Raw genomic sequence first — 27,244 nt, forward strand, 5'->3', positions numbered from 1 at the left:
TGGTTCACAGTCTCGGATGGGCCACGGACGAGCTGTGCAGGGGCTCAGGATCTGAGGGTCGTTGTGAATGACGGAGGCGGCTTCAGCCCCAGGCCACTGAGAAGGGCTCGGGGAGCCGGGAGCCCGGCGCAGCGCCACCGCGGGGGCCTGGGGGCGGCGGAACCCGCCGAGAGGAGGTGCCCACGGTGCGAACCCGGGTCCCGGATCTCAGGCAGCCACGTGGGGACAGCGAGGCTCCCGGGATCTCCAGCGCGGGACGGCTCCTGGCCCGGCCCTCCCTCCGCGCGGCGCCCGCCGCCCTCCGGATCCGGGCGCCGCCCTCGCTGGCTCCAGGCGCAGCCGCCGGGGCAGGGCCACCTCCCGCCCGCCGGCCACAGCGCTCGGCTGCGGGTCCCGGCTCCGGATTGCAGCCGCCAGCCCCGAGGAGAGGACCGGGGGCCCAGAGCCGGGTCCCGGGGCTCCCTGGGCAGGCCGATCCCGGGGAGCCCCCCGACTGCCTCCCGAGCAGGGCGGGAAGACGATCCTGGTCCCCAGACCCCCGCGAGCGGGCCGCCCGGGGAGCGCCGGACAGGTAGGGACCCAGGTGTGACCGAGGGCTCCGTCCTCACCCGCAGCGGGGTGCTCCCGGGGTGGGGTGGGTCCCCGGGCGTCCCTGCGCCCCCTTCCCAGGCCCCCCTCCATCCCAGCCCGCTGTAAACTCAAAGAGTTCTGCAAACGCTCGTTAGGAAGCCTCGCACGGTCCTGAGCTTTGCTCTTAAAACGGGTCCCAACGCGCACCCCGCCACCCCGACCCCTCCGCGGTTCCACGGGTGTCGCCCGTCGATACTCGCTGAACCGCCCCGGCCGACTCGTGTTCGCGGCCGCCTGCTGTGCCCCTGGCCGCCGGTGCCCCGGGTCCCCGAGGCTGCGCGTTAGGAGCCCGGGCCTCGGCTTGGCTCAGCAGCCTGCAGGGTGGCGGTGGCCACGCCTCCGCTTCTGAGTTCGCCGAAGTTACTTTGCAAAGCTCAGGATTTTTTTTTTTTTTTCCTCAATGAACGTTCTCCTTGTTCCCTCAACTTCAGACAGCATCTGTTTGCTTCCCACTTTGAGAGAGTGAGATATTACGAAAGGGTTTTTAAATAAAGAGTAATGGTTTAAATGTCCTGGGAAGCCACCAGAAGAAAAGACAGTGGGACCCAGGGAGCCTGCGAGCTGGGGGGGTGGGGGGTGGGGTTCAACAAACAGTCGTTTAAACTTTAGCTGCTCTCCTGCTGGGCAGAGATATCTATAATTTTTTTTTTTGGTAATTAATTTACTTTTCAAAAACGGATAAAGTAACTCGTAATCGATCGTGCATATTTTTTAACTTTTTCTGCTATGTATTCCTTGGGTAAATGCTTCCAAATCTTAAAAGCAAACTTTTGGATTATTTCTTCATTTTTGAACTCTTAAACAATGTGTCCATTGATCCCTTGCTTAAAATAGGGGACGACTTTCATCAGCTCCACACTTCCTGTCTTTTCCATATAATCATAACATGATTCTTAATTTCTCTATTGACTACTTTCCTAACATAAAATAATTTCTTAAACTTTTGTATTTCTAGGTTAGGGGGGTGGCTCAGTGGGCAAGCACTTGTCCAGCATGTGTGAGGCCTCAGGTTTCATCCACAGCACCACAATAAATAAATTAATTAAAAAATGAACTTGTATTTCTTATTCCAATAAATATACCCATTATCTGTTGACACCTCTTCTTTGTAAGGCTAGGCTAAGGAGCATACTTTAAAAGATACATTTAAAAAAAAATAAATGGTCTAAATATACATGTAAATTATAAAATGTTTTTAGCCAATCAGGTTGTATATACAGCTACTAAATCAAATAGAAGATGAGCCTACCAACTTTTTTTCTGTGATTCAAAAAATATAATTTCTTTAAGAAAAAATGAAATGGGCGGGGCATGGTGGCACACACCTGTAATCCCAACGGCTCAGGGGGCTGAGGCAGTAGGATTGCGAGTTCAAAGCCAGCCTCAGCAACTCAGTGAAGCCCTAAGGAAGTCAGTGAGACCCTGTCTCTAAATAAAATATAAAAAAGGCTGCAGATGAAGCTCAGTGGTTAAGTGCCCCTGGGTTCAATCCCTGGTACCAGAAGGAAAAAAAAAAAAAAGAAGAAAGAAAAATAAATAAAATAAATAAATGACAGTGGTTTGAATTAAGAAAACCAGAGCTGGGCTGCCGCAGTCTTGGCTGGGCACAGAATCACGAGCCACCACACAGCTTTGTAGATTCAAACAGCAATTCTTTATTCCCGAACTCACACCGGCCTCCACACACGTTCTGGGGCAATCCCAGTTCTGCTGCCACCCAATTCACCTCCTCCACGAGGCTTTCCTCCCAAAATGCTCTCTGAATCTCACGAGAGCTCAACGGGAGCTCAGGCAGCAGGAACGCCCTATTTCCAGCAGCAATAATCCTCAACATCGAACTTCCCTAAAACCCAAGGTCTTAAACTGGGAACGCCCTTAACCCAAGGACCGGGATACTTCCTCAAACTGCAGGATACACCCTAATCCTGGATCCACCCTCGTCCTTGAGTAGGGTCATCTTTCTCAAACACACATGCAAGGTCACAGCAAATTTAACATGGGGTACGCTGGCAAGGAAATCGATGCGTCATTCCTACTTGGTAATGGCCCTCAGCACTGGGCACAGCGGTACAAGTGTGTAAACCCAGCAACTTGGGAGGCTGAAGCAGGAGGATCAGGAGTTTAAGGCCAGCCTGGGTGACTAGTAGCACAAACAGAGGGAGTACAGTATGGCAAAATGTTCATTTTACTATTCTTCAAAGTTTTCTACATGATGAAAATGTTAAAATAAAAAATTGGGAAACATAAAGCAAAATTATCTAGAAATGAAGAAAGAGAGGAGATTCATATAGTGGCACAATCTACAGATCCTGTACATTAGGATTCAAGTCCCGGCTCTTAAACAAAATGATGGGAGTCCTGAGCTCCTGAGCTAGGCCCCAAGGGACAGGACCCAACCAAAATGGAGTCACTCATGCCAAATGCTACATTATTACGGAAACTTTTAAAGAAGCAGATGAAACCCCAAACACACCATTTTTCCTAAAACAACAACAACAAAACATTCCTGTCTACCTGAGTCAGTGTGTAAGGAAGTCCCCTTTCATGACCCCTCCAGAATGTAACCTAAATAACATGATGTTGGCCAATCAGCTTTTTTGGTCCTACTGTTTTGTTCCCTCCATCTCACCTTACAAAGCCCACTCTTCTCCCACGGCTGGTAGGACCTCACATTCCCTACTGTAGAATGGAGGCTGCCAGAGCCGTGCACAGAGGCCCGTAATCCCAGCAACTCTGGATGCCGAGGCAGGAGGATCTCAAGTTCAAGACCAGCCTCAGCAACCTAGCAAGACTATTTCAAAATAAAAAAAAAAAAAAAAGGGCTGTGGGTGTAGCTTCGTGGTAGAGTGCCCCTGGGTTTAGATCCCCATTAACACACACACACACACACACACACACACACACACACAAGGCCACCCTGATTTATGACTTGTGAATAAAAACTAATTCGATCTATAACTAAATTCATTGTGATTTCGTCTCTCACCATGGCTCTACCACAGTCTTGCCAGGTGACTTTGAGCACGTAGCTTCTCTCCTCCAAATCTCAGTTTCCCCATGGGGAAAGCAATGTCCACCTCATGGAGTTGTTGGTGAGTTTTCCCTGAGGTTTTGTAAAGTACTTTCCACCAGCCCAGAGCAAAGTAGATGCTCAGTTAACAGGAGCGTTTATTATTTGGTGAAGGGGTTTTCTTGACTCCCACCGTCTGTTTCCTGTGAACACTGTTAACATCATAACCACTGTTGGGTACTCCCTTCCACTTTTTTTTTGCTTGGGATGGATTTTTGAACTGGGCATTTTTTTTTTTCTTAAAATTCCCGGTGTGGTTTTGATTGTGCCCTAGGGACCGTTCTTGGTCCTGCTGTGTTTCATCTGGTGATTTCCTAAGGCATCTCCCTCCCACATTCCTCGTCAGAGTTCCAGTGAGGCATGATTCCGACACATGGAGGCCCACGCTGGGGCCCTAGCTGCTAATCATAGTAACACGCTTCTACCCGCAGCTAACATTTGTTGAGGGCCAGGCCCTAATCTCATCTGATTTCCCCACAACCATGAGGCGAGGGAGTTACTAGAAGTCTGTGGGCGCATTTGGGAAACTAGTCTTTTCCAAGATTAGGCAAATCCTGATAACCAGGGAGCCCTGGGCAACCAAACACATTCACAGAGAGGTCCTCCTCCTCTGCACTTTTGCTTTGGTTACAATTACCCTATGTCAACTGCAGTCAGAAAATCTGAAATGGAAAATTCCAGAAATGAGCAATTCATGAGATTGAAATGGCATGCTGGTCTGAGGAGCATGGCAAACTCTCTTGACGTCCGCTCCTTCCTGCCTGGGGCGCAGATCCATCCTTTGTCCTGTATACACAGCCCCCTCTAAGTTACTTGGAAGCTGCCTTAGATATTAATGATCAGGTGGCTTGTGGCAAAATCCCAGTGCTCTGTTCAAGTTGCCCTTACACAGCAGCCTAGGGTTCGGCCACGATGCCCGGATGCCTGCCCTTCACCTCTGTTCATTCATCTCATCAGGCAGGCACCGTGGCATCTCACAGGATGACAGAAGGTGAGGACAACCCCATGCAGATTGGAGAGATCCTACATTTGAAACTATGCAATGGCACCTATCTGTGATCCCAGTGACTCGGGAGGTTGAGGCAGGAGGATCGCAAATTCGAGGCCAGCCTGGGCAGCTTAGCCAGATCCTGTCTGAAACTCAAATTGAAAAGGTTGGGTTGGAGCTCAGTGGTAGAGCTCCCTTGGGTTCGATCCCCAGTACTGGGCCGGGGGGCCGGGGCAGGGAGGGAGAGGAAAAAAGACAGAAGCTGAATTCAAATCACTTTTAAGACTTGGTGTTGTTAAAACTTTCTATTTTATTGTTAGTCACTGTTTTAATTTCTCACGGTGCCTAATCTATAAATTGAACTTTACCGTAGGTGTGTGCCCAGGAAAAAACATAGTCCATATAGGTCTGAGTACCATCCCTGGTTTCAGGCCCCCCACCCATAAGGGCACACCTGTCATCAGCAATTCCCCAAACCCATGGCCCTTGCTAGCCCCATGATGCCCTCTTGCCCAGAAATTTTCCAGGACCTGGATGATGCACATAAAGAACGTCCTCAACAAATACGGATGATCGTTATTTCCACTACGATACAATTAGACGTGTCCTTCTCTGGTTTATATTATCCTGGTGTTCATTGATAGCACTATTTTTCTTATTTGCAAAATATAACATCCATACAGAAAAGGGTCTAAATCTTGCATGTACAATTTAACAAATAATTCTAAAGCAACGACCTGAGGAACTTGTGTCCAGGTCAACAGGGTCATTGCTAGCTCAAGTTTTTCATTTGCTCCTTCTGGTTAGGAACCCTCTCTCTCCCCAGGAACCCACCTTCTGGACTTTGAGGAATCATCCTAATGACCCTGGGACAATAGGTTTAGCCTAGGAAGTCTGCAGGACTCTTCTGTTTAACAGCCTTATTAAGAGGTGAAATTTAAAGCCGGTGCCGTACATCCCAGTGGAGAGGCTGAGGCAGGAGGATCATGAATTCAAAGCCAGCCTCAGCAACTTAGAGAGGCCCTAAGTAACCCAGTGAGACCCTGTCTCTAAAGTAAAATATAAAAAAAGTTTGGGGATGTGGCTCAGTGGCTGAGCACCCTGGGCTCAATCCTCACTACCACACACACACACACACACACACACACACACACAAAAGGTGAAATTTAAGTGGAAAACTCAGTGACTTTTAGTGATCTTGCAGTTGCTGCAGCCATCATCACAGTTTAAGAGCATTTCTGTCACCTCCAGAAGCTCCTTTTGCCTATTTGTAGTCACTCTGTTCTCCCCCTGGCCCCCCTGCAAAAAGACAGTTTCTGTATGTATAGACTTGCCTTTTTCTGAACATTTCATTTAAGTACCTATGTAACAGGGAGTCTTCTCCAACTGGCTTCCATTTAGCACACTGGTTTGGGTGTGTATAATATTTGCTCTTTTTTATTGCTGAATAGTACTCCATTGAATGGACATACCACATTCTGTCTAGGTCCCAATGAATGGATATTTAAATTGTTTCTGAATGTTCAATGCTGATATGAACAGTTGCATCTGTGTCTTTGTGTGAATGTCTGTTTTTATTTATCTTGGGTAGAAAATCTACTCAGAATTGTTGGATCTCATGGTAAGTTGATGCTTAGCTTTTTTTTAATATTAAATTTTTAAAGAAGCTTAAACATGGATATACAGGTTTACATTCCCACCAGGTCCCAGTTGTCTCCAGATCCCCCACAACACTTGTCAACAGTGTCAGTTTAAATAATAGACATTGTAATGCCTGTGAAGTATCTTCTGGAGATTTTTTTAAAAATATTTATTATTTTTTAGTTATAGTTGGACACAATATCTTTATTTTATTTTTATGTGGTGCTGAGGATCAAACCCAGGGCCTCACACGAGCTAGGTGAGCACTCTACCACTGAGTCACAACCCCAATCCTTCTGGTGATTTTAATTTGTATTTTCCTAATGCCTAATTCCATTAAGCAACTTTCATCTGCTTCTTAGTCATTCCTGCATCTTTTTAAATTAATGTCTATTCAAATCTTTTATCCATTTTAGTTGGTTTGTCTTGTTAGTGAATGTTCAGTGTTTTTTACATATTTTGAATACAAGTCCTTCATCTTTTTTGCAATCTGATTTGCAATTTTTTCTGCCATCTATAGCTTGTCGTGTGTGTGTGTGTGTGTGTGTGTGTGTGTGTGTGTGTGTGAGAGACCAGGGATTGAACCCATGGTCTTGCCCATGCTAGGCAAGGATTGTTTCATTGGGCCATACTCTTCTCTTTTCATTTTCTCAAAGATTTTGATTTGTTTTCTTGGTAGTGGTGCTGGGGCCAAATCCAGGCATGATGGGCAAGTGCTAATGGGGTCTTTTGAAGTACAAAAGTTTTATTCTTTTTATTTCATTATATTTTTATTTAATTAGGCTTCTTTTGGGGGGAGGGGGTATTCTAATTAGTTATCCATGACAGTGGAGCGCACTTTGACACATTATACGTAAATGGAGTGCAACTTCTCATCCGTCTGGTCTCATCTGTCTGGTTGTACGTGATGTAGAGTTGCACAGGGCGTGTACTCATATATGCACGTAGGATGATAATATCTGATTCATTCTTCTATCCTTCCTACCTCCATGCCTCCTCCCCTCCCTTCACTCCCCTCTGTCTGGTCTAAAATACCTCTCCTCCCCGGCCCTATTGTGAATTAGCATCTGCATATCAGAGAAAACATTCAGCCTTTAGTTCTTTGGGATTGACTTATTTCGTTTAGCATGATATTCTTTATACCTTTCATTTTTTTTAAAGAGAGAGAGAGAGAATTTTAATATTTATTTATTATTTTTTTAGTTTTCGGCGGACACAACATCTTTGTTGGTATGTGGTTTTGAGGATGGAACCCGGGCTGCACGCATGCCAGGCGAGCGCGCTACTGCTTGAGCCACATCCCCAGCCCCTAGCATGATATTCTTTAATTCCACCCATTTACCCTCAAATTATGTCATAATTTCATTCTTCTTTAAGGCCGAGTAATACTCCATTGAGTATATATACCACAATTTCTTTATCCATTAATCTGTTGAAGGTCACCTACGTTGGTTCCATAGTCTAGCTCTTGTGAATTGAGCTGCTATAAATGTTGATGTGACTGTGTCCCTGTAGTATGCTGTTTCTAAGTTCTTTGGGTATAAACTGAAGAGTGGGATGACTGGGTCAAACGGTGGTTCCATTCCCAGTTTTCTGGGGAATCTCCAAGTGGCTGCATCTATTTGCAGTCCCACGGCAAAGTATTAGTGTTCCTTCCCCCACATCCTCACCAACGTTTATTGTTGCTTGTATTCTTGGTGATTGTCATTCTGACTGGAGTGAGATGGAGTCTCAGTGTAGTTTTGATTTTTTTTCTTTTATCTTGATGGTGTCTGGTTTGTCTTTTTTTTTCTTTTGAAATTCATATTTTTGGGCAGGGAAGGTGGCATACTCCTATAATCCCAGCAACTCAGGAGGCTGAGGCAGGAGGATTGCAAGTTCAAGGCCAGCTTTAACATCTTAGCAAGGCCCTAAGCAACTCAGTGAGACCCTCTCAAAAATAAAATAAAATAAAATAAAAAGGCCTGTGGATGTGGCTCAGTGGTAAATCCCTGGGCTCAATTCTCAGTACAAGAGAGAGAGAGAGAGAGAGAGAGAGAGAGAGAGAGAGAGAAGAGAAGAAAAGAAAATCACACTCTTGGTATTGTATCTAAAAAAAAATCTTTGCCTAAGTTGTAATCACAAAATTTTTCTCTTGTTTCTTTGTAATAGTTCTGCAGTTTTAACTCTCGGGGTGGGCAGTGTGGTGCTGGGGGTGAAAGCAAGGGTCTTACACATGATAAGCACATGCTCTACCACTGAGCTGCACCCCCAGCCCCAGTTTTAACTCTGAAGTTTAGGTGCATGATTAATTTTGATTTGATAGAGTGTGAAGCAATGGTCTAAAATTCCTCTTTTTGCATGTAGATTTCCAATTGTCCTAGTACCAGTTGTAGAAAAAGACACTCCTTTTCCCATGAAAACCAATAAACAAGCTGGGCAAAGTGGCGCATGCCTGTAAACCCAGAGACCCAGGAGGCTGAGGCAGGAGGATCGCAGGTTGAAAGCCAGCCTCAGCAACTTAGTGAGGTCCTAAGCAACTCAGTAAGACCCTGTCTCTAAATAAAATGTAAAAAAGGGCTGGGGATGCGGCTCAGTGGTTGAGGGCTCCTGTGTTGGATCCCCAGTATAAACAAACAAATAAAACAATAAACAGAGCCACTGTAAAGAGAATCCTCCTAGTCTCCAGGTCAAAATGATTCCTTTTTTTATTTGTGGTCCTAGGGATGGAGCCTGCCAGGCCAGGGCTCTAGCCCTAACTCACATCCCCAGCTCTGAATCCTTTTTCCTGGGCTGCATTAAACGGATCTAACACAAATAAGGTTTTAGTTTTTTTCTCGATTTCTCAGTTAAAATTCTTGAAGGTCCCTGGTGGAGCTCAGGCGTGGAGAACGTGCCCAGCACACTGAGGCCTTGGGTTCCGCTCCAGCCCTGCACCAGGGAAAAGATTCTGGAGATCAAGGAACCTGTGAGGTAATGAGCCGTGTCGACTGCTAGCCAGAAAGGACTGGTAGGGGACAAGTTCCAGGAAGGACCAGCAGCTAGGCCAGGTAACAGCTCAAAACCCACCCACCAGAGCTGGCAGCCGAGAGCACCTTTGTGACTCTTGGGGAGGGAGGGGTGACCGTTTCCACTGAAGCTACCTGGGATGCGGTGGCCCAGCAGGAGGTTGGGAACCGAGGACCGACTGTGGGAAGCACCTGTCCCTGGGTAGGGTTGGCTGTGGGCAGGATGCAGGGTGCGGGGTGGCTTGGCCACCTGGTGTTTGAGGTAGGATTTCAACATCTGGTCTGGAATGTGGGGCTGGTGATTTTGCTGGTTTGGCCGCAGCTGGTAACTGGTGAGTGTCCCTTATCTCTCCTCCCCTCTGCGCTCTGGCCCTTAGAATTAACACCTCACATTTTTTCCTCTTATTACTCATTAATTAATTAATTATTCCCTTCTGTGAGAAGCTTCTTCCTGTTAGTAATCATCCAATCCACTTCTTGGATCTCTGTCCCTTCCCTTTATAGTATCGGCTGCCTGTTTTGTTGAGCACATCTCAACCTAGGTGTGTTTAGGACTAGCTGCATCGTTTACGGGTCCCTAGGCAAAATGAAAATGCGGGGCCCCTTGTTCAGAAATTATTTTACCCAGCAACTCGGGAGGAGATTACAAGGTCAAAGCCAGCCTCAGAAACTTAGTGAGGCCTTAAGCAACTTAGCGAGACCCTCTCTCAAAATAAAACATAAAAAGGGCTGGGGATGTGGCTCAGTGGTTAAGCACTCCTGGGTTCAATCCCTGGTACCAAAAAAAAAAAAAAAAAAAAAGAAAAAGAAAAAAGATTTAAGCTGGGTCTGGTGGCACACACCTGTAAACCCAGCAATTCAGGAGGCTGAGGCAGGAGGATCACAGATTGGAGACCAGTCTGGGCAATTTGGTGAGACCCTGTCTCAAATAACAAGGGCTGGGGTTGTCGCTTGGTGGTGGAGCTCCCTGGGTTCAATCTCTAGACACACACACACACACACACACACACACACACACACACACACACACGGGGCAGCAGCAGAATGTTAAACAAGCCTGGGCCGTTTTGTGCAGGTCCAAAGCCCAGGAGACCGGCCCTAGGTGTCCCGTGAAGGTTTTTCTTTTCTTCTGTTTCCTCTGATTGTCTCTTTGTCCTCTGGGGTCAGTTCTGCTTGTGGACTTCCGTATTCCGTCAAGCGGCTCCTGTGCAGTCACCACTTCTGGTGAGCCTTGCTGTCCAAACACTTTTCCAAACAGGAGGCTGGGTGTCAGGTCTGGGCTTCCTGTGTGTTTTGTTTTTGACGTGGAGCTATTGTAACAGAGTCCTGCTCCCCCAGCCCCTTGCTCAGGTTCAAAGGACGACTGAGAACTCAGTTTTGCAGGTGGCCCTGTTGGTGCCAGGATTTCCATCTTACTTTCTTTCTTCCCTTTTTTTTTTTTTTTTTTTTGGCACCAGGGATTGAACCCAGGGATGCTTAACTAACACCGAGCCGCATCCCCAGCCCTTTTTATATTTTATTTAAAGTCAGGGTCTCACTAAGATGCTGAGGCTGACTTTGAACCTGCGATCCTCCTGCCTCAGCCTCCTGAGCCACAGGGATTATAGACATGTGCGCCACCACGCCTGGCTTGGAGGGTGGCCTTTAAGAGAGAGGCCACACTGCCCAGATTCCAATCCCCACTCCCCTCCACTGCTTGGAACCCCCGGTCGGTTCCCGGGTCTGCAGAGAGATGTCTTATCTGGCCCACGTTGTACTTTGATTTTCTAAGATTCATCTTTATATTTCAAATTTGAGTGATTTCACATAAAAGCTGGGATATCTGGCTTCTTTGGAGAAGCTGGAAGATGCAGCCAAGCTGAGGACCCCTGGTGAGTCCGGGTCCCAGCCTCAGTCCGTTTCTTCCACCCAGCCTGCCTCAGGGGGACCTCCACTCCAGTGGGTCTCTGAACTTGGGGTCCCTGAGATAACGTGTGGAGAGTCTGGCACAGAACAGGCACATAAGAGGTGAACCCGGGGTGTGGGATCAGGGGTTCCGGAACCTCTGATCATCAGGCACCCACATTTGGTTCCTTAAAAACTAATGTGTCCACGGGCTCACACAGGCTGTGACACATCTTGATTATCAATAGCTCAGTTTGCCTTCTTGAAGGGGAAGCCATGCTGAATCTTTGAACATATAAATCCTCCTAAAGAGAAAGGAATCTTAATCTTGTCTTAGTATGACCTTGTGTATCCATCTGTAGCAGGTTAGAAACACCATCAGCGACCGTTCAAAAGTAAAAGAGTTGCCAGATGTGGTGGCACATGCCTGTAATCCCAACAACTCGGAAGGCTGAGGCAGGAGGATCAAAGTTTGAGGCCAGGCTCAGCAACTTAGCCATCCCTTATTTCGAAATAAAAAAAAAAAATAATAAAAAGGGCTGGGAGGTAGCTCAGTGGTAAAGCTTCCCCGGGTTCAATCACAAGTACCAAGGGGAAAAAAAAGTTAAATACTTACCCCATGACCCAGGAATTCTACTGCTAGGTATTTACTCAAAAGAAATGCAAATGTATGTCCACACGTGTGTGTAACGTGTGTAACGAATGATCATAGCAGCTTTACTCATAACAGCCTCAAACTGGAAACAACCCAGATGAGTGGACAGATTATGGTTTATCTGTTCAATGGAATACTACTCAGCAATAAAAAAGGAATGAACGACGGATGAACACACCCAACAATGTAGATGAATCACACATATGTTATGCTGAAGGAAGGAAGTAGATGTAAGGAAGCACTATTATATGTGTCAGTCAGGGTCCAATCAGGAGACTGAAACCACAGAGGAATTTGAACAGAGAATGTTTAAGCTACAGAATTATTAATTATAACAGGGAATCAGAGTGCAAGCGATTGGCTGCTAAAAAACAAAGAGAAAGAACGGTGATGAATATAAAAATAGCAGACTCAATGCTGGGTGTACCTGTAGCCCCAGCCACTAGGGAGGCTGAGGCAGCAGATCACCTTGAGCCCAGGAGTTTGAAGCCAGCCTGAGCCACATAGTGAGACCAAGTCTGGGGGTGTGTGTGTGTGGGGGGGGAATTAAAGAAAGAAAAGAAAAATAAATAGTAGATAAAAAGATCAGCCAGTCTAAGTAAGGGGAGGGAGGCTGAGAAGGAGGGCAGCCCTGGGAGAGATCTTGACCTTGCTGGAGCAGGTTTGCTGTAGCCGTCCAAGGGCAAAGGCGTCCCCGTAATGGAATTTGCCGGGAAAGCGGTTCTCGGGTGAGGTGCGCGCTGCTGTCCGCCACGCGCCGCGGGACCCACCGCTGGAGACGCTGCGGCCAGGGAGCCGCCGCCCCGCCCCACCCGGCCTCCAGCGGCGCCTCTCTGGCGCCATCTACTGACAAAACGTAGCATCGCGTCCGCTGCCCAGGGAAAAAGATTTAAAGGGCCCCCTCCAATTTCGCGGCTTGGAACAAGGAGGCAGTCACCTGGCACACTCTGTCATTCTATTGCCATGGAATTATAGAAAGGAAAAAATCCGACTTCCAGCGTCAGAAAGCAGATTAGTCGTTGCTTTGGAATGGCATTTGGGGGTTCACTGGGACGGGGCAAACCCTAGATGGCGGCAGCCTCTTGAGCGTGGTCAGGGTTTCCCAGCTGCGTACTTGACCTGTGTGCGCTTTGGTGAAGGTCAACTATACATCAACGAAGCTCTTTTTTATTTAGTGGTGCCCATTTTAGAAAGTATAGGATCCACATGCAAAAAAATAAATGAAAAGATTTACACGTGCATGTGTACACACCCCAAGTCCCACCATCACCCAGCTTTCACGACTGTGGTGCAACTCTCTCTGGGATGGGGGTTGTTGATGGTGGTTTCTGGCGTTGACCTGATGGCTCGCTCACAGCTCTCCCTGATGCTCTCATGATGTACACAGGGACCCACCTCCTCTTGTCCCCTTCCCCGGGTGAATCATCAGAGAGCATCTCACTTTCAGTTTTTTATTTGGGGGGGGGGAGTACTTGGGATTGAACTTTGGGCACTCAACCACTGAGCCACGTCCCCAGCCCTATTTTTTTTTAATATTTATTTTTTAGTTATCGGCGGACACAACATCTTTCTTTGTATGTGGTGCTGAGGATCGAACCCAGGCCGTACACATGCCAGGCGAGCGTGCTACCACTTGAGCCACATCCCCAGCCCCCCCCCCCAGCCCTATTTTGTATTTTATTTAGAGACAGCGTTTCACTGAGTTGCTTAGTGCCTCACTGTTGCTGAGGCTGGCTTTGAACTCATGATCCTCCTGCCTCAGCCTCCTGAGCCACTGGGACTACAGGCATGCACCACCGCACCTAGCATGAAATGACATTCTAAGGACAAAAATGTATAATATCACATCAAGTGAAAATATTTCTAATCATACCAAGACTATACGCAAGTTATTCTAATGGTTGTTAGCCGATGCAGTTAATAAAAGTAAAACTTACAAAGTAAAAACAGGACTATAGACAATGAAGGCAGTGTGTTGGGGATGCTGTCCGAATTTGGGGCAGGAGAATTCTTTGCTGGTGAAACCTGCCCAAGGCAATCAGCCTTGCAGATGAAATTATGTTAATTGATCGTTTTTGAAAGTGCAGGCTCCTGCTAGACCCTGTGAAAACAGAAAAGCCTGAGAACAAGCACCAACTCTTCTTGTCTTCCCATCCCAGGTGCAAGGAAGCCCTCTCTGACCCGGCCCCAGCCACTGTCTGGCACAATCTAAGCCCAGCCCCAGAACCATTCATAACTAAATAAATAAAAATGATCATTACTCTTAAGTTTCTCAATAAAAAAAGGAAAAAATATATATATGTAAACAAGCCAAAACAAATGCATCGATACTCATTGAGTAATAGGTATTTTTGTGCAAAATTTCTTAGTCACTATTAAAAGGTCTCTGGCTTCCATAAACTATACAAGTTAAAGAATTGTTAGGTAAATTTTAAAAAAATATTTCTTAGTTGTAGATGAACATAATTATTTTGATATTTTTTTTATTTTTATGTGGTGCTCAGAGTCAAACCCAGTGCCTCATATGTGCTAGGTAAGCGCTCTACCCCTGAGCCACAACCCCAGCCCCCTAAGTAGATTTACATGATGTTAAATTGTTCCTATGGATTCCTTCATTATAAAATAGTCTCATCTTTTGTTCACTATTTTTTGGTGTGTGTTTGTGTATACCAGGGATTGGATCCAGGGGCACTTGACTCAGAGCCACATCCCAAGCCCTTTTTATATTTTATTTATTTATTTATTTATTATTTTAATATTTATTTTTTAGTTATTGGTGGACACAACATCTTTGTTTGTATGTGGTGCTGAGGATCGAACCCGGGCCACACGCATGCCAGGCGAGCACGCTACCGCTTGAGCCACATCCCCAGCCCCTTACATTTTATTTAGACACAGGTTCTCGCTGAGTTGTTTAGAGCCTTGCTAAGTTGTTGAGGCTGGCTTTGAATTTGCAATTCTCCTGCCTCAGCCTCCCGAGCTGCTGGGGTTATAGGTGCGAGCCACCGCACCCAACCACCTATCGAATCCTAGTGAATCTTGAACATATAACCAGCCCTCAGATCAAGAAATAGAAAAAAATATATGCTTTCTAAATAAGTAGACTTCTGCCCAGCTTGACATTGTAATGCTCTCAAATTCTCTTGGAAGGGAATCATTTCTGCTGTGTTCAGCACATACCACCATCTCTTGAGATCCCCAGGAGTTGGTTTCAAGATCCCCTCCACTCACCCAAGGATACCAAAATCCTGGAATGCTCAAGTCCTTATACAAGAGTGGAACTGGAGATGTCCCTCAGGGAGAGACTTGCCTAGCATGCTTGAAGACCGGGTTTGATCTCCAGCACCACCAAAAAATAAATCAAGCAGCATAGAACTTATGTACACCTTCCTGTAAACCTTAAACATCCCTAGATCACTTATAGTTCCTAATGCAGTACAAATGCTATATAAATAGTTGTTGTATTGTTTAGTGAATAACAACAACAACAAAATACGTCCTTTTTTCCCCCCAAATATGTACCATTAGTGCTTGTTGAGTCCAAGGATAGAGAACCCATGAAGACAGAGGATAGACTCTCCATTTATGGTGACATGAGTCACTGAGTCATTGACCGCATTCTCAGGGGCCAAAAGATCCAATTCTAGATTTTTAAATAAAATATTTTGAAATAAAGAAAGATATTACACAAACAAAAATAGCAGTCGTAGTACTTAAACCAACGTTTTAAAAAAATCATGCTATTCCTGACTTATATTTACAAGCTACAAAGGAAATAAATATTTTTTCCCCAAATCACACAGGGGAGATTTGGATTTCCCCAAATCACACAGGGGGTTGCATCAGGATTTGAATTCAAATAGGTCTAAGTTTGGACACCCACTGTTTCTTATTGGGGGCTACTTCAAGGGTCTCCATCCCACTCAAGGTAGGTCCCCAAGCATAGTTCCATCTAGCTAGTGCTGCATAACAGCCTGATGAACAACAATTCAGGCCAGGCAAGGTGGTGCACACCTGGAATCCCAACAATTTGGGAGGCTGAGGCAGGAGGATTGCAAGTTTGAGGCCAGCCTCAGCAATTTAGCAAGACCCTTTGTGACTTAATGAGAACCTGTCTCATAATAAAACATAAGGGCCGGGCATGGTGGCACATTCTTGTAATCCCAGTGGCTCAGAGGCTAAGACGGAAAAATCACGAGTTCAAAGCCAGCCTCAGCAAAAGTGAGGTGCTAAGCAGCTCCGTGAGACCCTGTCTCTAAATAAAATACATAAAAGGGCTGGGGATGTGACTCAGGGGTCAAGTGCCCCTGAGTTCAATGAAATTATGTTAATTGATCTTTTTTGAAAGTGCAAACAAACAAATAAATAAAACAAAACATAAAAGGTCTAGGGTGTGGCTCAGTGGTAAAGCACCCCTGGGTTCAATCCCCCTGCCCAAAAAAACGTTATTTTATTATTATCTTTTGTGGTTCTAGGGACTGACTGAGCCCAGCTAAGTGGTCCACATTTTGGGGGGAGGGTCTCATGCAGTTGCCATCAGACTGGGGCCGAGGCTGGGTCATCCCAGAGCTTCTTCATTCCTGCATCTGGCGATGGGGAGATTGAAACAGCTGATGCTGGAGCAGCTGGTGCCACCTCCCTGTCTCCGCCTCTCTCTGCATGAAGACTTCAGGGCACCCAGGCTCCTGCCATGACACAGGCAGCTTGCTCTAGCTAATTAATTGTTCAAATCTCTTTCGAGCTCATGCCAACCGCACAGCTCAGGGATTTCACTTGGGCCGTTTGCAATCAGCCTTGGTGGGTACGATTTACCCCACGGAAAGTCACAGAGTCTATAAATCCCAGCTCTTCCCCACCCGGCTCCTAAGAGCCACTTGTTAACCATTTAGCAGCACACCCCTGGACTCAGGGCTCCAAAGGAGGGCCCATCAGGCAGGGACCTTTTGAGGTTTTGGAAATCCCTGGGCAACGTCACTTCCACATTGCTCTGGAAGCTGAGGTGGTCACAAAGACCCTGCAACGTAATGAGAAGTTATAAACTCGGGAAGAACATGTCAGTAGGGAAAGTCATTGTAGTTATTTGGGGTAAGTAGGGCAGCAGGAAGTACCGGGCTTGAAATTGGCCTTGAGGTTGCAACATGTTGGATATGAGGGACCTGGTGTGTCCTGAGCAACTGCTTGTGTGGTTTGTGTAGGATGGCTGAGAACGCAAGAGGTGCGTTTTTATATTGTTTGTTTTGGTACCAGGGATTGGATGCTAACCCACTGAGCCACATCCCCAGCCCGTTTTTGTATTTTATTAGAGACAGGGTCTCACTGAGTTGCTTAGGGCCTTGCTAAGTTGCTGAGGCTGGCTTTGAACTCATGATCTTTCCTCAGCCTCCTGAGCTGCTGAGATTACAGGTGTGGGCCACTGTGCCTGGCAAGAAGCGTATCTCTTGGAGGTCCTTGCTCCTTAATGGTGTCTGAGTGCCCTCATTGGCTGAGACAGCCACCCCAGCCCCAGATTGCCAAAGACCAGCACACTCCTAAGAAGAGTGGACCTGGTTGGTCTCATATCCCTGCCAGGCAAACTGGTGGCTGGTTTAGGAGTCACAGACAATTATTAATACAGCTAACAACCAAGTGGAAAAAAGCACAAACTAATCTCTCTAAAATCTGTCTCCATGACTTCAGTTCTTCTGTAGTGGGGATAAAGATAGTATCAGAGCTGGGTCTGGTGGTGCACACCTGTCATCCCAGCAACTCAGGAGGCTGAGGCAGGAGGATCATAAGTTTAAAGCCAGCCTCAGCTACTTACCAAGATCCCATCTCAACATAAAAATTAAAAAGATACAATAGAATTTTTGCTCTATCCATGGGACACCTGCCTGAGAGAATCTTTTCTTTTTTTCAGTGCTGGGGATTGAACCCAAGGCACTGCACATACCAGGCAAGTGATCTACCATTGAGCTACATCCCCAGCCCTCCAGTCCTCTTTTCTTTCAAACAAAACCTTAATCAATCTGCTTAAAAATAATAATAGCTGACATGAACTGAGCACTTCCTGTGTGCGCCCATATGACAAGCATTAGCTCATTGGAGCCTCTTAACCCAGGGCGACCTCGGAGGATTGTTTCGCCTGTTAACAAGATGATCAGATTCAGTGAGATGATCCAGCTTAGACGCACAGTCCGATGGCTTAATTAGGGCCAATAAATACACTGTGTGAAAATATCACAGCTGAATAGTTGCTTGTTGCTTTTTTGTGAAGCGTAATAATAGTATTAGCAACTGACATAATTTGGTGCTTAATATTAAATTAATATCGCTCTTACTTATGAGCCCCCACGGGCTTTTTGTAAGCACTTTATAAATAAATATTGATTTGCCTTATCCTCACTATTGCCCTATAAAGTTGGCACTTTTTTTTTTTTTTTTTTTGGTGCTGGGGATTGAATTCAAGGGTACTTAACCACTGAGCCATATCCTCAGTCCTTTTTAGTTTTTATTTAGAGGCAGGGTCTCACTGAGTTGCTCACAGCCTTGCTAAATTGCTGAGGCTGGCTTTGAACCTGTGATCGTCCTGCCTCAGCCTCCCGAGTCACTGGGATTACAGGCATGTGTCACCGCACTCAGCAGAAGTCAGCACTTTTAACATCCCATTTTCAGAAGAGGAAACAGGTAAAGAGAGGTTAAGCGACTTGCCGGTGATCCTAAAACTAGCTGGAAGCTTAGTTGGGACTTGGACCCAGACAGGATGGGTGGGCGACTCTGTGCTTTCCCTACTAGAGGGATCTGCCTCAGGGTATGAAGTGAGTTTTGACTAGACCTTGAGCTAGTCACTGAGTCCCACCTGGTTACACATGTGTGACATCAGTTCCCTCATCCTCGAAATGGTTTTGCTTCTATTTTTGTGGGGTTTTGTTTTGTTGTTGGCAGCCATGAGGATAGAACCCAGGGCCTGACACATGCCAAGCAAGCGCTCAACCACTGAGCTGCACACCAGCCCATTCATCCGTTTAACATTCTCTTTATTAAATACTTAGTATGCATCAGGCACTGTTGTAGGCACTTAGTATGAATCAGGCACTGTTGTAGGCCACGTGCAAAAGAAACAATTTCTGCCCTCATGATGATTATGATATGGTAGGAAAGACAGATATTAAAGAGGATCAATAAGTTAATTGCATAGTTATTCGTGTTTTCTGTTAGAAGGTAATAGGTGTGTTAGAGAAGTGTTAAGTGAGTTGAAGGGAAGGGGCGTAGGTAGTGGTGGTGACGCCCTGAAGTTGTAAATAAGGTTGTCAGGGAAAGCCCCGTGGAAAAGCTGACATTTGAGCAAAGACCTAAAGCAAAGAAAATCAGTAAGCAAAGAAATCATCTGGATCCAGGTGGAGGGGACAGCCAGGGTGAAGGCCCAGAGGCACAGAGGCCCCAGAGGCACGGAGGCCAGTGTGGCTGGGGCAGAGTGACTGAGAGGGAGATGAGAATAGAGAGGATGAAGCAGATCACAGGGGCCTCGTGTGCTGGCTCGGATTCCCCCTGGCCCCCGGGGCTTGGGCCCAGCCCTGGTTTCTTGTGTGCACGCCAAAGAGGCCAGCTCCCAAGGCCTTGAAAGATTTGTGGTGTCTGTTTCCATATTATTCAGCCTATAACGGTTATGTGGGAACGTCCTGACCTGCTTGGGTCTGATAAGGTTCCTGGTTGAAGGCTTAGTATGAGTGGACAAGAACCACCTGCTCCCCTCCGTCCTTGCTTCCGCCTACCAGTAACTTTCCATTCTGTCTGAAAGAAATATATAAGTATGAGCTGAGATAATAAAGACAGACTCTCCCTGGATGAAGAACCTTGGTGTCCTGTGAATTCTTTTAACCCCGATGTCTCTCGCCGGACTCGGTCCATTTTTGCCGGACGCGGCACTCGTGGACCCGGGGAAGGACTGAGCTTTCACCTAGAGTGGGGTGGAGTCACAGGAGGGCTCCAAGGAGGGCAGGGCACTACCTGTGACTTGGATGCTTGTGAGGAGCGACCATGGAGGAGAGAAGCAAGGGGGAGAGGGATGGCAAGGATTGATAGAGAAGAGTTTCAGAGGCCCAGCTCCCACTCTGTGAGATCAGAGAGAAGAGAAAGAGCCAGCCAGGGAGACTGACAAGAAACCACCAGAGACGACAGGAGTCCAGAGGGGAGGTGGGGTGAATAATCAGCAGATGCTGCTGAGGTCAAGCAAGGCGACCAAGGGACAGTAACTAGGCCTGGCATCCTGGAGGTCGCTGTTACCTCAACATCTCAGCACAGGGCAGGGAGCAAGGCCGGACTGGAAAGGTTGGCAAGAGAATGAAAGCTGAAGATGTGAGGTGGTGAGTCTAGACAATTGTTTTGAGAAGGTTTTTGTTTGTTGAAGATGGAGCCTGGGGCCTTGCACATGCTAGGAGAGAGCTCTACCAAGCTGGTTCCCGTGTATTCTTTTTTTTTGGTACTGGGAATTGAACCTAGAGGCTCTCAACCACTGAGCCAGTCCCCAGCCCTTTTTATTTATTTATCTTGCTGAGTTGCTTAAGGGCCTCGCTAAATTGCTGGAATTACAGGTGTGGGCCACTGCACCGGCTTTTTTTTTTTTTTTTTTTTGAGACTGGGCCTCTCACTTAGTTGCAAGAAGCATTGCTATAAAAAGAAACAAGGAAATGGGGCTGGGCCGGGGATGTAGCTCAGAGGTAAAGCACATGCCTAGTATGCATGAGACCCTGGATAGAAAGCTGTCGCTGGAGGGGTAGGAGAGAGTGGTCAAGGGAGGGTTGGGGTTAGTTTTCCGCTGGGAGGGGTCTGTATCTTATGGTAATATAAAGGGCTCTGCCTGGCACAAGTGCGATGGGAGCTAGGGTTAGCCGCCTAATGGAGTCAGTCGGCCCAGGGAGGGGTCTTTTGCCCCAGAAGGAAGGAGGAAGAAGTGAGGGTCTCTCTTTCTCTATCAATGTTCAGAGCCAGGAGGCTGGAACCGAGTCCGTAGCTTCGTAGCTTTCGCGGCCGTGGCAGCCCCTGGGTCGCTCAGGGACCCCATGACCTTGGCGCTGACTCGCCGCCCCCTCTCGACCTGCAGGACGCCGGCGGCGGGAGATGGGCGCTCGGCCGTCGAGGCGGCGGCTGCCCGCAGACCCGCCCGTGGCCCTGGACGTGCTGCCCCCGGAGCTGCTCGTGCAGGTGCTGAGCCACGTGCCGCCGCGAGCCTTAGTGACCCGCTGCCGCCCGGTGTGCCGTGCCTGGCGCGACGTGGTAGACGGGCCCACCGTGTGGCTGCTTCAGCTGGCTCGCGACCGCAGCGCCGAGGGCCGCGCTTTCTACGCCTTGGCCCAGCGCTGCCCACCAAGCGACGACGACGACAAAGAAGAACTCCCGCTCTGCGCCCTGGCGCGCTACTGCCTGCGGGCGCCTCTGGGCCGCAACCTCATCTTCAACTCCTGCGGAGAGCGTGCGTGCCGCGGGCGGGGCCGGGAGGGGGGCGTGCCCAGGGGCGGGGCCGGAAGATGTGGCGGGCCGGGGGACTGGAGACCTGTGGGGTGTGAGGCCCCGCGGGACTGAGGGGCGGGCGGGGCCAGGGCCTGAGATATAACCAATAGGCAAGGCGGCTGGAGGGCACAGGAGGCGGGGCTGAGACGGGAAGCTGGAGAGGTAAACCCGGTGGGCGTGGCCTAGGAAGTGGAACCAGGGGCGTGCTGGGCTGAAGCCAATTGAAGGCTGGAGGGGGCGGAGCTTGCATAGAAGGCCTGGACCACCTTGCAGGGGCGGGAAACCCGGAGAGTGGGCGGGCGAGGAGGGTAGCTACAGAGATTGAGGGGAGGACAACAGAGGGGCGGGACCGAGGAGGAAGGACCGAATGGGGCTGAGAAGCTGAGTGGATGGGCGGTCTGTGTGGCGAGGTTGTGGGACAAGGAATGCCACATGCCAGGTCTGGTGGGCGGGGCAAATTGGTGATGAGGGGCACTCTGCCGGGCCACCTGGCCTGTTATTCAACTGTTTTATTCTCGCAGAGGGCTTCAGAGGCTGGGAGGTGGAGCATGGAGGAAATGGCTGGGCCGTGGAAAAGAACCTGACACTGGTGCCAGGGGCCCCTTCCCAGACCTGCTTTGTGACTTCTTTCGAGTGAGTGGCCCTTGTTCGTGGGGGTAATGGCCTAAAGAGGGCAAGGAACCCGATTCACCATCCTTGTCCCTACCTTCAGTCTCTTTCCTCTTTCATCCATTTACCAACGTTTGTTGAAAGCCTGCCAAATACTCAGATTCCAGGCAGTTTTATAGGCCAGAGATACAAGGAAAAATCAGAAACGTTGGCAATGTGCCCGTTTTTCTTTTTCATTTTAAATGTAGAGTTGGGGGGACAAACATAAACAGTAACATAACAACACAACAAGCATTTTAGAGGGGTTAGCCTATGCTACACACTTTACATGTAACTCAATTTTGGCAACAACCCTATGACACGGGTACTATTCTTGGAACATTTTATAATAGGACACTGAATTTCAGAGATAAACTAATATCTAGTGATGGAGCTGGGGTTTGCACCCAGGTGATATAGCCCCGGAGCTTCTGATTATGATAAATACTATGAAGACATCAAAACTATTTGATTAATTAGTTGATTCTCTCTTGTACTTGCCCCCACCCCCACCCCATACTCATTCTGCTTGTCCTCTTCTTTAGGTAAAGGTTCCCTTGAGGGAACCTAGCTTTTTAGTCATTGCCACTACATATGGGTGAAGTGATATCTCTTTGCTTACTTTGCATTGTTATGTTTACTAATAATGAAGCATGTCTTCATGTGCTTGCTAGCTTTTAAAATTCATTCTTTTGTAAATTACCTGTTCATATTTTCCACTAGGACTGAAATCTTTTTCCTAAAACATGCAAGAATTCCTTGTAGTCTTGCTGGGTGTGGTAATGCACGCTGTAATCCCAGCAGCCTGGGAAGCTGAGGCAGGAGGAAGGCAAGTTCAAAGCCGGCCTCGGCAACTTAGCGATGCCCGGTCTCAAATTTAAAAAGGGATGGGGATATGGCTTAGTGGTTAAATGGCCCTGGGTTCAATCCTCAGTGCAGGGAGGGGGGGGGGGATTCCTTGTAGTCTAGATGTCCCTTGTCCATCTGGGAGTGGCAGAAATTTTTTCCCAATCTGCCATCTCTACTAACTGTGTTCTTTGTTGGCAGAAATCTGTTATTTCTGTATGATCAAACTTCTCTCTCTTTTTGCTTTAGAATATGTATTCTTGGGCTGGGGGTATAGCTTAGAAAGAGAGCGATTCCCTAGCATACATGAGGCCATTGGTATGATACACAGAACTGAAAAAAAAAATTGTATTCTTGAAATTTTTTTTTAAAACAATTCCTCCCCACCCTAGATATTGACACTGGTCTTTTATATGTCTCTTATATTCTCTTCTAGTAACCTCACAGCTCTTTACATTAGATCTTTACTCTTGAATGTGCTGTTATGTAAGGACCAACTCCCCACACACCATATACTGAGGCAGTTTTCCCAGCACTGCTACAGAATCCTTCCATTCCCCATAAAGTGGTGTTGCTGTCTGTATCATTTATGACGTCTGCATATATACCTAGGTCTGTCCCTCACACTCTTCTGCTCCACAGATCAATGTCTGTTGTATTCTCAAAGAGGGCTACACTATTTCTGTTAGTATCTTACATTCAAATTAGGAAAAGGAACTGTTTGTAAATATTGGGCAAACTATAGGGGATCCTACTGGACCCCAGGGCTGGGCTAGTAATGAAGAAGAGGAGGGACATTGCCACCTCCAGCCTTCAGGGGAAGGGAGGAAGCAGCTATTGAAAAAGGACAGAGAAGCCTGTAAGCAGAGGGTGCTGAGGGGCTGTGTCTTCCTTTGGGAGACACAGCCGTCTCTCAGGATGGACCCAGTAGGTTTAGTACCTGACTTTGACTCTGTCCCCTTCCTTGCATCTCCTGCTGCAGCACCCCATTGGCTCACCATCAGAAAGCAGAAAATAAGGGTGACAATGCCATAAAGATCATGCGACCTTGGCCCTGGGACCTCACACATTTTTCTTTTTCTTTTTAATTGAGACTGGATCTTGTCTCAAATTTCAGGCTGGTCTCAAACTGGGCCCAAGCAATCCTCCTGCCTCTGCCTCCTAAGTAGCTAAGACTACAGGTACCCACCACCATGCCCAGTGGGCCCCCACATTTTAGGAGGCCCAGGAACTCCCTGCTTGTGTGTCCACTGTGTGACCTCCATTTGCACTCATACCCCAGTCCCCCACAAGCACTCAGGGCAGGCTGGTATATAGGTCAGCCTCCTGGAGCCCAGAACAGGGTGGAAAAAGGGGAGCGGATCTGAGACACAATGAGAGATGCCCAGCACAGTGACGCAGTGACACAGCCTATCGGGCATCTTCCTATCCTGGAAAGCAAACCCTGAGCCGCTACTTTAGGCATGGTGATCCGAGGAAGCGTCCTGGAGGAGGTGATTTCTAGGTGCAGCTTGAAGATCAGCACTGTGTGCTCCATCTCCTGCGTCTCCCCTCCCAGATGGTGCTTCAAGAGGCAGCTTGTGGACCTGGTGATGGAGGGCGTGTGGCAGGAGCTGCTGGACAGCGCCCAGATCGAGATCTGCGTGGCCGACTGGTGAGTGGAGTAGCAGTCTGTCCTGGAGCCACAGAGGTGAGCCATGGTGGTGGCGCAGCAAGACCTCAGTTCCAGCCTCCATCGGAGGTCAGGCTGGAACTGCGCACTCTTTGGGTGAAGCAGACTGTCATAGTTGCACAGCCAGGGAGGGATGGACCCTTGGTGAGCCCAGGGCCTGGGCTATGCCCGCCTCCCCACCCTCTTCCCAGCAGACCCCCTGGGTTGTTCACATGAGGTCAGCAACTGGTCTGATGTCACCATCATCCCCAACTCTGCGTTGACCCTAAGGTCCAAGGCTTCTGAAAGCACCGCCATGCCCTAAGAACTGACGTTCAGAGGAAGCACAGTTGGGGTGGGGACCATGAGCTTACACGAGCTCCCTCCTTCCAGAGCACCCAGGTTCCCTGCGCGGCACTCCATCTCTTCCCTGGGGCTCCAGTTCTTTCTCTAGATCTTCGGGCTCCTCCCCTAGGTTGTGGCTGGGGCCCGGGCCTCACAGCCCAAGCACCCTAGTCTAGCCCCCCCCCCCCACGGCCCTCCAGGCTCCACTCCACTCTGGGGGCACCCAGGCTCCCCCCACGGACTCTGGCTCCATCCCAGGACCAGGCTCCGCCCCCAGAGATGCCCAAGCTGTTTAGGTGTGTAGGACCCTCATCTGGGTGCAGAGAAAACCAGCCTCAGCCTCCCTCCTTGATGCCCAACCCAGAAAGAGCTGGCTGGGTTGCAGGAGCATCAAGGCTCACTGCCACCCGGCAGGTGGGGCGCCCGAGAAAACTGCGGCTGCATCTACCGGCTTCGGGTCCGCCTCCTGGACATGTATGAAAACGAAGTGGTCAAGTTCTCAGCGTCCCCCAACCCGGTCCTTCAATGGACTGAGAGGAGCTGCCGACAGGTGGGTCCAGAGCGCCTTCCCCTCACCCTCGACCCCCTCCCTCCAAGGCCCACCTGCCCAACCTGTCACCTGCTGGGCTTCCCTTCTCCGCTGTCATGGGCTGGACACCAGTAGTAATAGCTGACGATTTCTGAACCCTTTTACATCACATCCCAGGCCTCGTTCCAGGATGTTTGCAGATGTATTAGCACAACAACCTTCAACAAACATTGAGCGCCTACTGTGTGCAGGGTACTGTTAAGGTGAACACAGTCCTTACCCTGTGTGCTTGTCTTTTTTGCTGCTGGCCTCACTGCTGTCCCCTAGCACCCCCAGCAGGGCCCAGAGGTGCCTGCTGGGTACTCGGGAGCACCTGCTGAGGCGAAGAGGCGAGCACAGGACCCCTCCTTCTCGTCCCGCAGGTCTCCCACGTCTTCACCAACTTTGGCAAGGGCATCCGCTACGTGTCCTTTGAGCAGTACGGGAGAGACATGCGTTCTTGGGTGGGACACTATGGTGCCCTGGTGACCCACTCCAGCGTGAGAATCAGGATCCGCCCGTCCTAGTGACCAGCCTGACCCCGCAGTCCAGACTGCACTGCCACCTGCTGGATGCTGTCAAAATCAAGGGTGGCTTCACATCCCAGAGCCAGAGGATACTCAGGGACAGTGGGGGTCCCGTGTGGCTTGTTCCGGGCACACCTCCCGTAACCCACTTGCTGCTGTTTTGGCATGGCGGTCCTCATGCTGTGTGACAAACCAGGGACCCAGGGGGCTCCTTAGAGCTTCCTCAGCTCCCCAGCTGGGGATGTCATAAAAGTAACTGACATTTAGTTGGTTCATGTCTATAAATTATTTCCTCATGTGATGTCAGTGGGTAAACCATTCCCTGGTGACTGGTCTGCGTGTTTTGGGGTGAGCTGACTGCTGACAGGGAGCGGAGGCCGTTCAGAGCATCCGACCTGGAGACCAGCAAAGACCTCAAAGAAATCCCATGTGGTTTGGGGAGTCTCCAGGATCCAGCTGTGGGGCCATGAACCCCCCACTGCTGAGCAATGTCCACCCCGCTGCCCATCAGCACCTCCCCTGGAGCCAGGTCCCTGCCCTCAGCTCCAGCCAGATCCACCCTCCTTCCCTGCACTCACACCGTCTTTTATAGAGACTTCTTGAGCAAGGTGTGCCAGGAGCTCTTTCCTCATTTCCAGACATGGTCAACCAACCAACCAGCTCAATAAAATTGGTGCTAAACATGAGGTAACGGGTGTTTTTTGTCTATTATTAGTATAATGGTTCATCTCCAGCTCTGGTCTTTTAAAGGACCGTAGTTTCATGTTTACAATCTTTGTGCATGCTTCCGGCACAAAGATGAGCTTCCAGAACCCAGAGGGCTACAGCTGAGTGACTCCCAGTTCTGCCCTCAGGGGTCTTCCCAACAGCTCTCATGCAGGTGTCCTTATCAAAACCATTTAAATGACCTATTATTATAGCTCACCAGGCCAGTGCAGGGGAGGCCTGGGCTCCAGAGCCCAAGGATGAAAACACAACTCCCACAGCTTAAATTCAAATATGGCCAGGCCTGCGATCCCATGAGTCGGTATCTTGCTGTCAGTGCCATTTGGAAACAGAGGCCCAGAGCGGGGGCTGCTATAGGTTGAACCCAGGCGTGTGAGTCACTACATCGAGTCAGGCAGCACACCCTGTTTAATCCTTTTTCTTTTTTAAAGATGTAACTGGCTTTTGTTAGCAATTCATGAACCAGGCAGCATCCTGTCTACAGACCCAGCAAGATGCTCTGCTGAATTGAGGGGCTGTTAAACCCTTTCAGCACCCTTCAACCTCAACCCTACAATGGCTGCCACTGCCCAGGTGCCCACGCTCGAGGGTGGGG

General features: G+C 48.6%; 1 protein-coding gene across 4 annotated transcripts; it reads left to right on the forward strand.

Annotated features, from left to right (window-relative positions):
- Window positions 1-432: 432 nt before the first annotated feature.
- FBXO17 (F-box protein 17) lies at window positions 433-27,182 on the forward strand. 4 transcript variants are annotated; one of them, XM_081273751.1, is made up of 8 exons: window positions 433-571; window positions 4,658-4,854; window positions 20,932-21,300; window positions 21,860-21,971; window positions 24,391-24,486; window positions 25,243-25,378; window positions 25,535-25,614; window positions 25,779-25,917. In XM_081273751.1, the coding sequence occupies exons 3-7, from the start codon at window positions 20,949-20,951 to the stop codon at window positions 25,589-25,591; spliced, it is 753 nt and encodes a 250-aa protein (XP_081129877.1). In that variant the 5' UTR covers window positions 433-571; window positions 4,658-4,854; window positions 20,932-20,948; the 3' UTR covers window positions 25,592-25,614; window positions 25,779-25,917. The 4 variants fall into 4 exon arrangements, with proteins under 4 accessions (XP_081129877.1, XP_081129874.1, XP_081129875.1 ...); XM_081273748.1 differs by lacking the exon at window positions 25,535-25,614 and having other exon boundaries at window positions 25,780-27,182; XM_081273749.1 differs by lacking the exons at window positions 4,658-4,854; window positions 25,535-25,614 and having other exon boundaries at window positions 439-571; window positions 25,780-27,182.
- Window positions 27,183-27,244: the final 62 nt, after the last annotated feature.

The sequence above is a fragment of the Spermophilus citellus genome, assembly GCF_964194105.1.
Source record: "Spermophilus citellus genome assembly, chromosome: 18".
Taxonomy (NCBI): Eukaryota; Metazoa; Chordata; class Mammalia; order Rodentia; family Sciuridae; genus Spermophilus; species Spermophilus citellus.

Excerpts from the sequence above, each read along its gene's own strand:
- FBXO17 (XM_081273748.1), top strand. The coding sequence starts at position 20,949 with ATGGGCGCTCGGCCGTCGAGGCGGCGGCTGCCCGCAGACCCGCCCGTG. Across the intron at positions 21,301-21,859 it reads CTTCAACTCCTGCGGAGAGC|AGGGCTTCAGAGGCTGGGAG; the intron begins GTGCGTGCCGCG and ends TTATTCTCGCAG. Across the intron at positions 24,487-25,242 it reads GAGATCTGCGTGGCCGACTG|GTGGGGCGCCCGAGAAAACT; the intron begins GTGAGTGGAGTA and ends GCCACCCGGCAG.